This window comes from Balaenoptera physalus, assembly GCF_965194825.1.
Source record: "Balaenoptera physalus genome assembly, chromosome: 3".
NCBI lineage: Eukaryota > Metazoa > Chordata > Mammalia > Artiodactyla > Balaenopteridae > Balaenoptera > Balaenoptera physalus.
In genome coordinates, this window is record NC_138890.1 from 86,876,478 (window position 1) to 86,890,074 (window position 13,597).

The 13,597-nt window shown below is 42.0% G+C and overlaps 1 protein-coding gene across 1 annotated transcript; it reads right to left on the bottom strand.

Moving 5' to 3' along the window:
- Nucleotides 1–1,264: 1,264 nt before the first annotated feature.
- TSLP (thymic stromal lymphopoietin) lies at nucleotides 1,265–12,779 on the bottom strand (the record flags this gene model as incomplete). Its single annotated transcript, XM_082453988.1, has 6 exons — nucleotides 1,265–6,907; nucleotides 8,906–9,040; nucleotides 9,660–9,704; nucleotides 10,483–10,628; nucleotides 11,723–11,871; nucleotides 12,490–12,779. 6 exons carry the CDS (start codon nucleotides 12,777–12,779, stop codon nucleotides 6,791–6,793), a joined length of 882 nt encoding a protein of 293 aa, XP_082310114.1. The 3' UTR covers nucleotides 1,265–6,790.
- Between the last annotated feature and the right edge of the window lie 818 nt (nucleotides 12,780–13,597).

Genomic DNA, 13,597 nt, shown 5'->3' on the forward strand with positions numbered 1-13,597 from the left:
AGCGGGGACTACTCTTCGTTGTGGTGCGTGGGCTTCTCATTGCAGTGGCTTCTCTTGTTGTGGAGCACGGGCTCTAGGCGCGTGGGCTTCAGTAGTTGTGGCTCATGGGCTTAATTGCTCCGCGGCATGTGGGATCTTCCCAGACCAGGGCTCAAGCCCGTGTCCGCTGCATTGGCAGGTGGACTCTTAACCACTGCGCCACCAGGGAAGTCCCTCTATATCTTAATTTAAATAAAAATGTATCTCTATAGGAACAAGAATTTTGCATTTTTAAAAACTCTTCATACCATGGCCACCTAAACAACTTTCTGTGTTTTTTCCTTTCTGCCAGTTTTGAAAAAAAAATTAAATAACAACATAATACCTAAAATTGGGGATAGACTGTAGTCTCAATACTTACAATAATCACTTAAAGTAATTACATTCAAATTTGTAGTACCATAATTTCTCAATTCTAAGTTGCTAATTTTTCTGCATTTTAATTTTTTGGAGCTTGTGATATATTGTACAATTCATTAGGTTAATGTAGATTTACATTGTTGTGTTTAAGATGATGGTATTTTCTTCTCTGTTCTTTTCTTTTTTAATTTACTTGAAAAGCTGTAAATGGATGTTGGACCTTGCAAGGAATTGAGGATGTCAAATGATAACTACCAAGTCAAGTTTGGCACTTGGTATTTTGAATATTCGAAATGACACACCCATCCTACCCTTTGACTTTATAAGTAGTTTCTATAAAATGCCTTGGTTCTCAGCCCAGAGATATTTTAGGAGAATTTCTCATCAAAAGATTAAAAAAATGAGATACATTATTCTTCTAATTTCCCTTTTCTTTGGAATATAGGAGTAGGAAAAGATGAAACATGAATAAATAAACATACAGGAAGGTATTAGCAGACCAAACATGCTTTTATGACAATTGCTGTGAATGTGCTCAACTGTGCAGGAAAAAGACAGTAATAGGGCTTCCCTGGTGGCGCAGTGGTTGAGAATCCGCCTGCCAATGTAGGGGACACGGGTTCGAGCCCTGGTCTGGGAAGATCCCACATGCCGCGGAGCGACTAGGCCCGTGAGCCACAACTACTGAGCCTGCGTGTCTGGAGCCTGTGCTCCGCAACAAGAGAGGCCTCGATGGTGAGAGGCCCGCGCACCGCGATGAAGAGTGGCCCCCGCTTGCCACAACTAGAGAGAGCCCTCGCACAGAAATGAAGACCCAACACAGCTATAAATAAATAAGTAAAATTAAAAAAAAAAAAAAAAAAGACAGTAATAATAAACTTAATTTGGGTCAAAGGCCAAACCCCAACTATTAATAATTAACTGTAGACAGACTATATACAAATACCACAGGCAAACATAAATTACAGTTTAAGGTAGAAAATAGCAAAACAAATAAAAAGAGCAATTTAATATTCACCAAAGCTACAGCTTAGAGTGAAGACTTGATCTCCATAAACCTTTATGTGTTCAGTGACAGCATAAAAATAAATAAATAAAAAGGTGATACATGTTCATGAGGAAACTGATGAGCATAATTATCATGAAAAGTTTTAGCATTTGATTTTGTATTTTAAAGAAGATAAGCAAGAATTTGGAGAATTTTAATGAAAATATTGGCTTAAGATAGTTATCATATGTTACACACAGAATACATATTTGTTAAATGCCCTTGAACATTTACAAAAATTAATTAAGTAGAGGGTGATAAGAAAAATCTTAATACATTTCCAAAGGTTTCAGGAAATTATAGCAAAAACAAAAACCAAAAAAACTTACATATATTTCATGATCAAGTTCAGAGTGAAATCTTATGGAGGAGATAAGATTTTGTTGGCATTCAGATAAACTGCAGCTTTCAACATTAAGTAACAACAACTACAAACTCGGAAAAAACAAAAACAAACAACAAAACCTTTACTCAACTAGCTCACACGAAGGGAAATAAAGAGATAAGGTAGACTTTGAGGTTGGTTGACCCACCCATTCAATTATGCATTTAAAACCTCAGGTTCTGGGCTTCCCTGGTGGCTCAGTGGTTGAGAATCTGCCTGCCAATGCAGGGGACATGGGTTCGAGCCCTGGTCTGGGAAGATCCCACATGCCGCGGAGCAACTGGGCCCGTGAGCCACAACTGCTGAGCCTGTGCGTCTGGAGCCTGTGCCCCGCAACAAAAGAGGCGGCGATAGTGAGAGGCCCGTGCACCGCGATGAAGAGTGGCCCCCGAACCACGATGAAGAGTGGCCCCCACTTGCCGCAACTACAGAAAGCCCTCGCACGAAAAGAAAACCCAACACAGCCAAAAATAAATAAATAAAGTAGCTATTAATTAAAACAAACAAACAAACAAAAAAACCCCTCAGGTTCTTCCCATCTTATATCTCTGCCATTCCCACTATCTCAAAGCAGGTCTTAGGATAATTGCCAATTATAATTGCTGTGGCATATTTATTTGTTCATATCCTGTAAGAAGGGGTAGCCTATCATCCTATTGTCCTTAAAAGTGAAGAAACATTTTTCAGAGCTCTCAGAAAAACTTAACACTTATTGTTCATCATGAAATGTGGGGTATGCTTATCCCTTAACAAAACTGAACTGGGAGAATTCCATATGCTTCTTTGATTTTAGCTTGGTTACCTCTATCAACTCCAAACGAGAATATTGGGGCCCACCTACTGGCTTGGATTAATCAATATTCACCCCAAAATCTGGGATCAATCCCTAAACTCTGTGTTGGATGGGGAAAATGGATGCCTAATTGAGAAGTGGTATAATGCAGGTTGAGAAGTCAATTACAACATCTATTAGGTAAGGGGCACAATTCCTACTTGGTAGAAGTTATTTCTTATTTAGAAATCTCAAGTTTCAGTCTCAGATAATGAAAAGTGCACACTTTGGAATCATCTAGATACTGCACTTACTACTAGTTGTGCTGCATTGGGTGTTTTACTCCCTAAGTCTTTTCTTGCATCTATAAAATGGGGATAGTGGCTAGCTAACAGGATTGTTGCAAAGATTTAATAAGGTGGCGGAAGAAAAGTAAATGATAAAGCTACTCAATAAGAGCTGTTTCATTTATGGTAATCCTTGTCTTCAATAATGGCAGAAAATGAGCACAAAGATACTCCCAACTCTTGCTGTTTAAACAGAAGCTAACATGTAGAAATCAGCAATTAAGGCTATCCAATGTTAAATTCATTTCTATTTAATAGACAATATCATGATTTTAACATGAAAGAATGTATAAGAAGTACAGGGGAAATAGTCAAAGAGAAAACCAAAGTGCTAAGGAAGAAAGAGGAAGTTCTAAAAGGACATTCTGAAGACCTTTAATTCTTAATTCCTTTGGCTGCTTTTAAGATTTTCTGGTTTTAAGCAATTTGATTATGATCAATTTTAGAGTAGTCTTCTTTGGGGTTTTTTTTGTGCCTTATTGAGTTTTTGGAGCTGTGGGTTTATAGCTTTATCAAATTTGGAAATTTCCATTGTTTCTTTCTGTATATTTTTTGCACCTGTACAGTTCACTCCTTAAGAGAATCTGATTATACATACATTAGGCACTTGCAGTTGTTTTACAGCTCACTGATGGTCTCTTCATTTCTAAATTATTTTTTCTATCTGTGTTTTACTTTGGATAGTCTCCACTGGCATGTCTTCAAGTTGACTGATCTTTTCTTCTGCAATATCTAATCTACCATTAATGCCATCACTGTATTTTTCATCTCACACATTGCAGTTTTCATGTCTAGAAGTTGAACTTGGGTCTTCTTTATCTCTTCATTGTCTCTATTTAACTTTTTGGACCTATTGAAAATAGTTACAAAAAATTGCTTTAATGTCCTTGCCTGCTAATTTTAACTTCTATGTTAGTTATGTTTAATTTTCATTTTTTCTTTTTATCATGGGTTGTATTTCCCTACTTCCTCATGTCTGATAAATGGCATGCCAAACATTGTGAGTTTTGCCTTGTTGGACCTTTTTTATTCCTATAAATATTCTTGAGGTTTGTTATGGAATGCAGCTAAGTTACTTGGACACCGTTTGATCCTTTCAAGCCTTGCTTTTAAGATTTGTTAGGTGGGATCACTGCAGCACTTAGGCTTGGGCTAATCATCCTCCATTCGTGAGATAAGACTCTTCCAAGCACCCTACCCAATGCCTAATGAATTGAGATTTTTCTGTCTGGCTGGTGGGAATAGGAATCTTTCTGGCCCTGAGTGAGAACTGGGCACTATTCTCTGATTTTTCAGAAGATTCTTTGCCCAGTCTTGTGCAGTTTTCTCACAGTGCCCATGAGGACACACATGCTGGTCAGTAGTGTGCTGAATACTCTAGGGATGCCCTGGAGCAGGGGTCCCCAACCCCTGGGCCGCAGCCTGGTACCAGTCCGCAGCCTGTTAGGAACTGGGCCACACGGCAGGAGGTGAGCGGCAGGCGAGAGAAGCTTGGTCTGCCACTCTCCATTGCTTGCTTTACTGCCTGAACCATCCCACACACCCCAGGAAAAATTGTCTTCCACGAAACTGGTCCCTGGTGCCAAAAAGATTGGGGACCGCTGCCCTAGAGTATTCAGCAGGTCTCCAGGTTTCTTCCTCTGTGTACCTCTCTCTCCCTTGGTACTCTGTCATATGAACTCTACCACCTTGGTCTCTCTGGACTCTCAGCCTGTCTCCTCAACTCAGGAAGCCTGCTGGCTCTGCCTGAGTCCCCTCCCTGAGCCATGGTCAGGAAACTCAAGCCAGTAAGTTGGGGTAACTGTAAGACTCACGTCATTTGTTTCCCTTCTTTCAGCATTATTGTCCTTTATTACTTGATATCCAGTGTTTTGAAAACCACTGCTCTATATATTTTGTATGTGTATTTTTCCTTGGGGGGGTGTGTGTGTGCTGGGTTGGGGGAGGTTTTTTCAGGCAGGAAGGTAAATCCAGACCCTGTTACTCCATCTTAGCCAGAAACAAAAATCTTCAATCAAAAATTTTAAGTACAAAATCGCCAAGCTGTCAACAATTGTGTGATTAAACTTTCCAACCTTCTTTCCACTACTACAAAGCAGTCTTAGACAGAAAATTAAAAACTAAAAAGAGATTTACCAGACTCTGTAACAACCCTTATTTCTCATCTTCATAATGAAACAGGTATTTAAATAGCTAAATTTAAAATATTTTTCTTACTATTTGCCAAGGGCTTTATATTTGTTGTGTATTTTAATTCTCATAATAATCCTATAATGTAGGCAACATCATCCTTCTTTTAGAGGTGTAGAATCTGAGACTCAAGAAAGTTAATTAGCTATTATCCTCATGTATAAACCATTATCCTTAGGTTTAGGCATAAATAATTTTATATAATAGCAATCAGTGAAACTTTATTAGTTGATATTCTGTAAACAATGGATGTCAAAAAGCATAGCTGTATTCAAAAAGTACAATGCCAGCTAGAACAAAAACATTTGAAAAAAGTTAAAACTTTTGAATAATGGAAAGGAACAGTAAAAAACCCAGATCAGCTCAATATTATTCTCTGGTATAATTCTCAGACAGTTGGTTTGTAAGATTTAGAAAGAAATACAATTGAGATATTAAAAAAAAAACAAACTTTAATTTTTTGGATAAGTTTATTTGATTTACAGATTTGAGGGATGATAGAGACTTAATATGTTTTTACTTCAGTAAAGCATTTGAGAAATTTCCCCTGACCTTTACTTTGATATGACTATAATAAGAAAATGGAGATTCAGTTCTACAAAGTTAAAGGAACTTTTTTAAAACAAAGAAAATAGACAAATGACTTTAAATGCCTATTGAGATGCCTATTTTGAAGGTTAGGCATCAAAAAAAATTCAAGAGAAGGATGATTGGAAAGTATCCTGAAACCACCTATCCCCAAATATTCTCTCTATAGGTAGGGTCAACAGGCACAATGCAGAAGGGGAGTGGTCAGTGGCTCCAAGGATGAGGGGAGGGAAAGAACTGTAGAAAAGTGATGCCCCTCAGAAAAGTATGTATGTGAAAATTGTCGACTACATTAAAAAGATCATTCATAAGGAATGAATTTGAGAATTATTTTATTAAGAAAAATATAGTGTCATTAACAAAGCAATATGTACATTTAAAAAACTGCTTACAAAATAAATTAAAGATACATTCCATAAATTTACAAATATATATATTTAAGCTCTAACAAAGGCACTGCTTCGGGATTGGCTTGCATGTACCACTCTTGTCTGTTAGATAATTTTTAAAATTTGGCTTAGAATACTTTCACAATATTTTGCTTGGAAATTATTTCAAATTGCTTCATTAGATGTACAACTTTTGTGTACTCTTTTTGCTTTAATTCTCTTCTTTTGTAAATTTTTGGTATAAAAAGACAAGAAGTGTCAGTACACATGGAAGAAATGTCTCCCTTTTTAACAGAGGTTTACATGCTATAGTGTTCAACTTTTTTCCTTGAAAAAGTTCTCCTTCTACTACACTTTTAGATTCTTTCTTTGAGCAGGGCTTATGTAGTTCCAGCTGAGAATTACTGCCACAAATTCAGTGGCTCAGGCATGAATGCTAAAAAAAAGTCTCCTCCGACATCTGAAGGACAGTACTTCCCCCACATTATAAACCTACGTTAAACAATAAAAGCTTATAAAAATAAGCTAAGAAACCCTTCTATAATTAAAAAAAAAAAACAACTATTGGTGGTCTTTTAAATGTCACAGTTAGAGTTAACGTTCCATCTACCTAATAAAGATGATTAACTTCGTTGCTGTGAAATGTGACTTTACCGAAGGTTTACTTTGTTTCTATGAAATGCGACTGAAACGTCTCCACAGTTCTATCAAGTATGAGACTTGTTCTAGGCATTTATCTGTTTTGACTTCTCTTTTCCTTCTTTTCTTCATTGTCTGGGTATTATTTATCTGTGGAATAGGAGAAGCAATAGTCAAAATTAATTGTCACTATCTTTGAGTGGCTGGTTATTTTGTCTTCTTTATGCAAGTCTATCTCTCAATCTGTCCCCCAAGACACCTACACACTGCTCCTATGTGCTTTCTCCAGAAGAATGCACTCCCGTCTCTCTACCCACGTACTTCAAGGCCAAGCACCACCTCCTTCACAAGGCCTCTGCTAATTGCTCAGACATTTCTTTTGGAAATTCTTCTAGTGCTTCAGAGTGTTTTTCACTTAACTTGGCTCTCAATTACATACTGTTTTATCATGGGTATTCCCCGTAGCACTGAGCACAATTCCTTATAGATGAGAAACACTGACTATTTACTGAATGATTAAATTGATAAATAGCTGATGATTTCATGATCTCCCTGACAAGATCATAAATTCCTCAAGAAAAGGAGTTATCTCATGCCTCTTTATAGATACAATTCAGTAGACCTATTATTTGTACCCAAAGTGCTCCCACCTTCTGTCCCTCCCAACCTCCTAGATGTGCTACAGACACCTGAAGGCTTATTCTAAAGAGGAGTCTAACTGTCAAAAAAAGATTACTGTCATCTGATATATTCCTTCACCTGAATTACTCTCGAGTAGTGACTGACTGGGCCTCCTAGACACACAGTATTCAGACCAATAAAGTTCACCAGCTTACAAAGCAAAAGGCTTACCATCTACAATCTGCTAAATCATAATTAAATATTATTGGTTTTAGGCTCTCTCCCTTTGGGCTTGGGAGAGGGCTGAAATAAATCACTCCAGACGTTCCCTTTTCACATGTTATCCAAACTTATCTAGCCTGTCCTCTATGCTCTTCTTATATGGATGAACATCACTTTAGCCATCTGTAGATTTGCCAGAGTCTCCTTAAGAGAAGATATAGAGCCAAACAGGTTTTTCACATGGCTGCCTGGTATTGAAGATCCAACTCAAGCTAAGTCTACAACCCTATGGCTTCAATCTTCAGTCCCTAAAAACTGACAGCCTTGGTCACCCAGACACTCAGTGTGCAGACTGATAAAGTCCACCGGTTAATAGGCCGCAATCATACAAATCTGCACTGTCTCTTTTTGTCTTTTTAAAAATTGTCATCAGGAAGATAAATTCCCTGCTTTACCTGCCTGCTGAAATAAATATTTATTGAGAACTTGTTACATACCAGGCACCATTCCAAGTGCTTTTACATACACTGACTCACTTAATCCTCATAAACACTTTATATGGGACTTGCTAATATGATCCTCATTTTGCAGATGAAACTGAGCACACAGAGGCTAAGTAATTTATCCAAAGTTTCACAGAAGTTATGGGGCTAGGATTCAAAATCAGGCAAGACTGTGCCCAGACTTCCCGCCCCTAGCTCTGCACTGTTTCCATATTGAAAGTTACACATTCATTCAAATGCATGTAACTGCGTATGCAAAAGATCCATTATGTAAAGAGAGAGCAATAGCACCCATACAAGCAATTATGCAAACATGGGGTGGAGATTTAAGGTATAATTTAACATTTAAAGAAAGACGTATACAATTATTAAATGATAAGCCCAAACAATGCTGCTCACACTTTGGAATGGATAAGAATCTCATAAAGAGCCCAAACACGGGGACTGTGATTCTGAAGGTCTAGCCTGGGTCCCCGGGAACTGGCTTTTGGACAACCACTCTCCCATGTCCTCGAGAAGCCAGGACATTCTGATGTAGGAAGCTCAGTGATCATACTTTGAAATACTGGCCTAAGGTTTAGAACACAATTCTGCCAAAAGAATCAGAACCCTAGAAACAGGTGGGTTTCAATCCCACCTGTTGTCAATGTGGGACTAACCGACAATCTACAGGTTTTACCCGCTCACTTGCCCTTCGAAAGACAGAACCTGAATAAAAATCACAACTCTGCACGGAAGCCCTACTTGAATTCAAGGTCAGCTCCAAGATATTAAAATGCGACCTTCGGATGCATCGGTTTACCTGAATTCCGGAGTAGCCTGAGCACTCGAGGGAGAGCGTAGCATTAGTTTGCTTGGCGAAGGTTTCGTTGGCGAGTGAGACACAGCCGTAGATGGGTTTGAAGGTAAAGTGCTCGATTTTAATGAGGCAATCCGGCTGCTCGCAGGCGGCAAAATTTACGAGAAAGGAAGAAAACGCCAGGGAGAAAAAAAAAGGGAGAGTTGATAAGACGTGAGTGAAAGGGGCAGCGTTGGGGGGGGGGGAGGGGGGAGGAGCGGAAGACAGTACAAAGGCGATTCAAGCAGGAGGAAAGAGGTCTCCGGTGAGCAGAGGAGAAAGAACCTAAGGAAGGCGAAGGAAGGAGGGGTGTTAGATTGCAGAGGGCGCTTAAGGAGAAAGGACTCGCGCCGCCCGCGTCTCGAGGTCCAAGGGGCAGCGCTGAGAGCGGAGGCTCGCACCCCTCAAGGGGTGCCCTTGACGTCGTTCCCTGGTCCCCGTTCCCAATTTGCCTTTCCTCCCGAGGGCGAGGGGGAGGAGGAGCCTCTCCCCGAATCCCGCTCAGATCCGACAGACTTCCTCACCCTTAATTGGAACAGAAGTGGCGTCCCGAGCTGGGCACCGGCGCAGCGGTTTCCGGCAGCCCAGACGTCCCTACTGGGTCAGCGTCACCTGGGAGCCCAGCCACCACCTGGGGTTCTACCCACCGCAGGATACCTCCTCCCCGGGATGCCTGGCGTCTCTCTGGAGAAAGCCAGAAGCACTAACCACTACTCACCGCGTCTTCACAGTAGACGAACTTGTTAAACCAGATACTCTTCGTCTGGAAGAAAGAAAAAATAGCATACGACAAAAAGGGTCAAGACTTAAATTCACGGGAGTGATCATCGCCCCACCCCCTTCCATTGCTCCCAGGTTTTAAAGATGCTCTGAAAGCAGTTTCCATTTAGGCACTTGTTTCCTTTGCATCTGTTTCTGTGTTTGACAAGTTAGTGAAACATCTAGGGTCTTCAGATAGTGCCTGCTAGTATTTGAAACTGGATACCGAATGATCCTGTCCTAGAGGGAGATCTTCATGCATTTCACACATACATGCTCTATCCAGAAACTAGAATAATCAGGAAAATGATTACTAATGTATATTAAAAAAATCTGAAGTACCTTTATCCCACAATGGCATCCTAAAGCATCTAGAAAACTAGAAAGACCTGAAGCGCACATTCTCCCAGGCTATCCTCACTGGGTAGGGCTTAGCTCACAAGAATTCCCTCCTCTCTCTTTCTTTCTCAAGCCCTTAATCACTGTCTTTTTTTTTTTCTTTCCCCACTAGTGAGGAGGATTTAACAGAGAGTAGACAACCTCCTTGCACACCTATCAATACCTGCTCGTCATCAGCATCTGCTCATTAATTAGTGTGCCAATTTCTAGGTAGTCAGTTTTGAAGCCAATATATTTCAGTATCACTTGTAAATTTTTTTTTGACAAAATGCTGGGCCATGATTATTTTCCAAATTATTTTTCTTTCCTTGAAAGTTAAATTGTAGTGTGCGTGTGCCTACTCTTACAATAGAAATACATTTCAAAAAAGTTTCTTCACTTACCCCATTTATATATATATTCAGTTCTGGATGAATGACGTCCTGGTAAATATCTTTAATCTTCTTAAAGTCACAGTCAGTGAAATTGTAGGTTAGCACGAGCTCTACCAGTTGCAAGATGAAGATCTTCCTGAAAAAAACTGAACAAATAATAAGGTATCAGGAAATGTACTTGGAAACCCAATCCCACCCCAGTTTCACACTAAACTCTTTCCACCAACACTGAATTACTTCTAGAGCTGCAGGGCCTGCCTTAGGGGTAGGTGCCCAGGCACCACTTGTTGCCTCTCATGCCCAGTGCACACGAAGCCCATATTCACCCATGCTGTTGCCTTAGGTTGGAGCCTCCCTGATGCTCTAGAGCTTTCTGGCTCCACATATATAACACCTAAACGCCTACGGGCTCTTTTCTCCTAGGCCAATGATTTTGCTTGTTGTCATTCTCTTCCTTTATAGAATTCTAAATTGATGACATGAAAGAAAAAAATAGCCTAGCCAAATCTATGGAATTTTAACATTAGTAAAATCATCAGGAATTTCCCTCACCTTCCTCCTTTTGTCTTTGCCCTAAACCTTTGATATGTGCCTGAATGTGCTTTAAGAAAGAGATAACCACATCTTTCTCCTACAGGGCTGGTTCTAAGACCAAACCCCTTTCTTGGGAAAAACACCCCAAACTGTAACCACTGTAAAAACTAGGTACCACTGCTCCTGCATGTTGTATACACTCTGAGCATTTCCTTTGGCCACCTCCAACTAGTGCTTTTCCTTCTCTGTGGCTACTGAGAAAACGCATGTACTCACTTAATGGGATACTTTGGAGGGTGGGTGCAGCTTCAGGCTTGGACTGCGCTTCCAGGTAAGGGCATTAAATATGCATTAGTGACCAGAACCATAGGGGCAGGGACGATGAGAAACTGAAATGAATGGGAAAAGATCTGATGGGCCTCACCCTCAAAAAACTTACTTTCCAAAGCACTTATCAACTTCGTGAAAGTGCTACTCTTGGGTGACTGGGGGCACCTTAGGGGCTGCAGTCTCTCTAGCAAGTTCTGTAGGTGTCAAGAACTTTTAAACCCACAAAGTCCACGGTCCTGTCACCTTCACAGCCCCGCTCTTCAGGGCTGCGTTTAGGAACTGGAACTCTAGACTCCAGGATCCCGGCCGACCGCACGGCGCAGTGCGCAGCGGAGCACGCGGGGCCAGGTGCTGTCCAGCGCGCAGCTCGCCCGGAGGCTCGCACAATTCGTGCGCCCGGCGTCCCGACGCTTAGCCTTAGCCCCACCCCGCGTAGCCTCGACAATTTCGGTCAGCTGGGGCCTGAGCTCCGGCACCTGTTTTAGGGACGGGAGAAGCAACGAGATGGCGGGCTTGGATTTGACCTCGCAAACTCTTGTGAATCCAGAAAAGGGAGTTTAAACGCAGCGAAGTGAGTTAGGGAGAGCGCCCTAGAGGATGCCTAGCCGCCTTCTGGGCTCTGACAGAGCTAACAGGGAGATGAAGGGAAGGAAGACCCAAACCGACGGGGCTGCTGGGGGATGAACCCCTCTCCGGCCGAGATTGGCCCGCGCTGCCCCGGGCTCTCCTGACACCCAACTCCCCTCTTTACCCCCTTCCATCCCCCAACCCCTTTGCGCGTCAGAGCCTGCAGAGTCCAGGTCCTTGGGAAGTTCCTAGGAGTCATCTCCGGAGCCGCCGAGACAGGGCGCCCCACGTGAGTACTAGCAAATGTCACAGGCCACGTCGAGCCTGGGAACATCAGGGGGTGGAGCGAAGCAGGAAAAGTACGGACTCGGACTCGAGGTGGTGGGTGGGGTGAGGACGCGAGCCAGAAGGGAACTTTTTTTTTTTTTTTTATAGAAGGCGCGCCACAGCTGTACCAGTACAGCTGGACCCAATTCGCTCGTTAATGCCTGGGGGTAAAGGTTGTGGCGCTAATAGGAGTGTAGGACAGCCGCTGATTCACCGCTGACTTCAAAGACGGGCTTTTCTGGAACCCTCCAAGTCTACGATTTAATGTCGTGGCAGCATCCTTTGAAGAGAATTCCTCCGCCTCTCTCTTCCCGCATCACCAACTTTTCAGGGTCTTGTGGGATGATGTCAAAGCCTGATTCATCTGCTATGACATGAGAGGTGTTTCTGATCGGCAGCTGAAGATTGGGTAGGCGGACAGAATGTTGAGACACAGATTTCTTCACTGGGTTGGGATATGCTGCGAGGGCAGCGGCAGAGGAAAGCAGCTTTTGCCCAGGTTCTACTTGCATTCTTCTAGGGCAGGGGTCCCCAACGCCCCCGGCCATGGCTGGTAGCGGTCCATGGCCTGTTAGGAATCCGCTGCTCAGCAGGAGGTGAGTGGTGGGCGGGGGAGCGAAACTTCATCTGTATTTACAGCTGCCCGCCCCCCTCACATTATGGCCTGAGCTCTGCCTCGTGTCAGCATTATGGTGAGTTGTATAATTATTGCATTATATATTACAATGTATTAATAGAAATAAAGTGCACAATAAATGTAATGCGCTTGAATCGTCCTGAAACCACCCCCCGCCCAATCTGTGGAAAAATTGTTGTTCCACAAAACCAGTCCCTGGTGCCAAAATAGTTGGGGACCGCTGTTCTACCGTGTAACCGAGCTGCCTCCCTTCCTTTAAAACTGTGTCTATGGCGGGTTTTGTTGAGATAGGGCAGACAGTGCTCCTCCCCCTCCTCAGACATCCTGGAAGATGTCTCTTTGCCTGTTAAACACTGCTAAACACTTGTGCTTGGGGACCCCAATTTCCTTATCTATTATATGTGGGCTCTTAGATGACTTCAATCATACCACTTTTCTGCTCAAAAACTCTTGGTAAACCCCGGTTGCCTTGACATTTACAATCATCCTTCCGCACCTGGCTCCAAGCTGTCTTTCCAGCCTTGTCTCCTTTATTCTCCTAGGCTTCTGCCAAATAGCAGCTGAAGGTGATATGCTCTAAATGTTTCCTTAGCTTTCTTCTTCCCAGCCTCACATCCTCAGGTGTAGGCATTCTCCTATTATTCAATGCTCATTTCACTGGACATCTCCTCCAAAAGTGGTCTCTTACCTGGATGTGACCTCACTTTCCTTTAAGCCATATTTATTTTG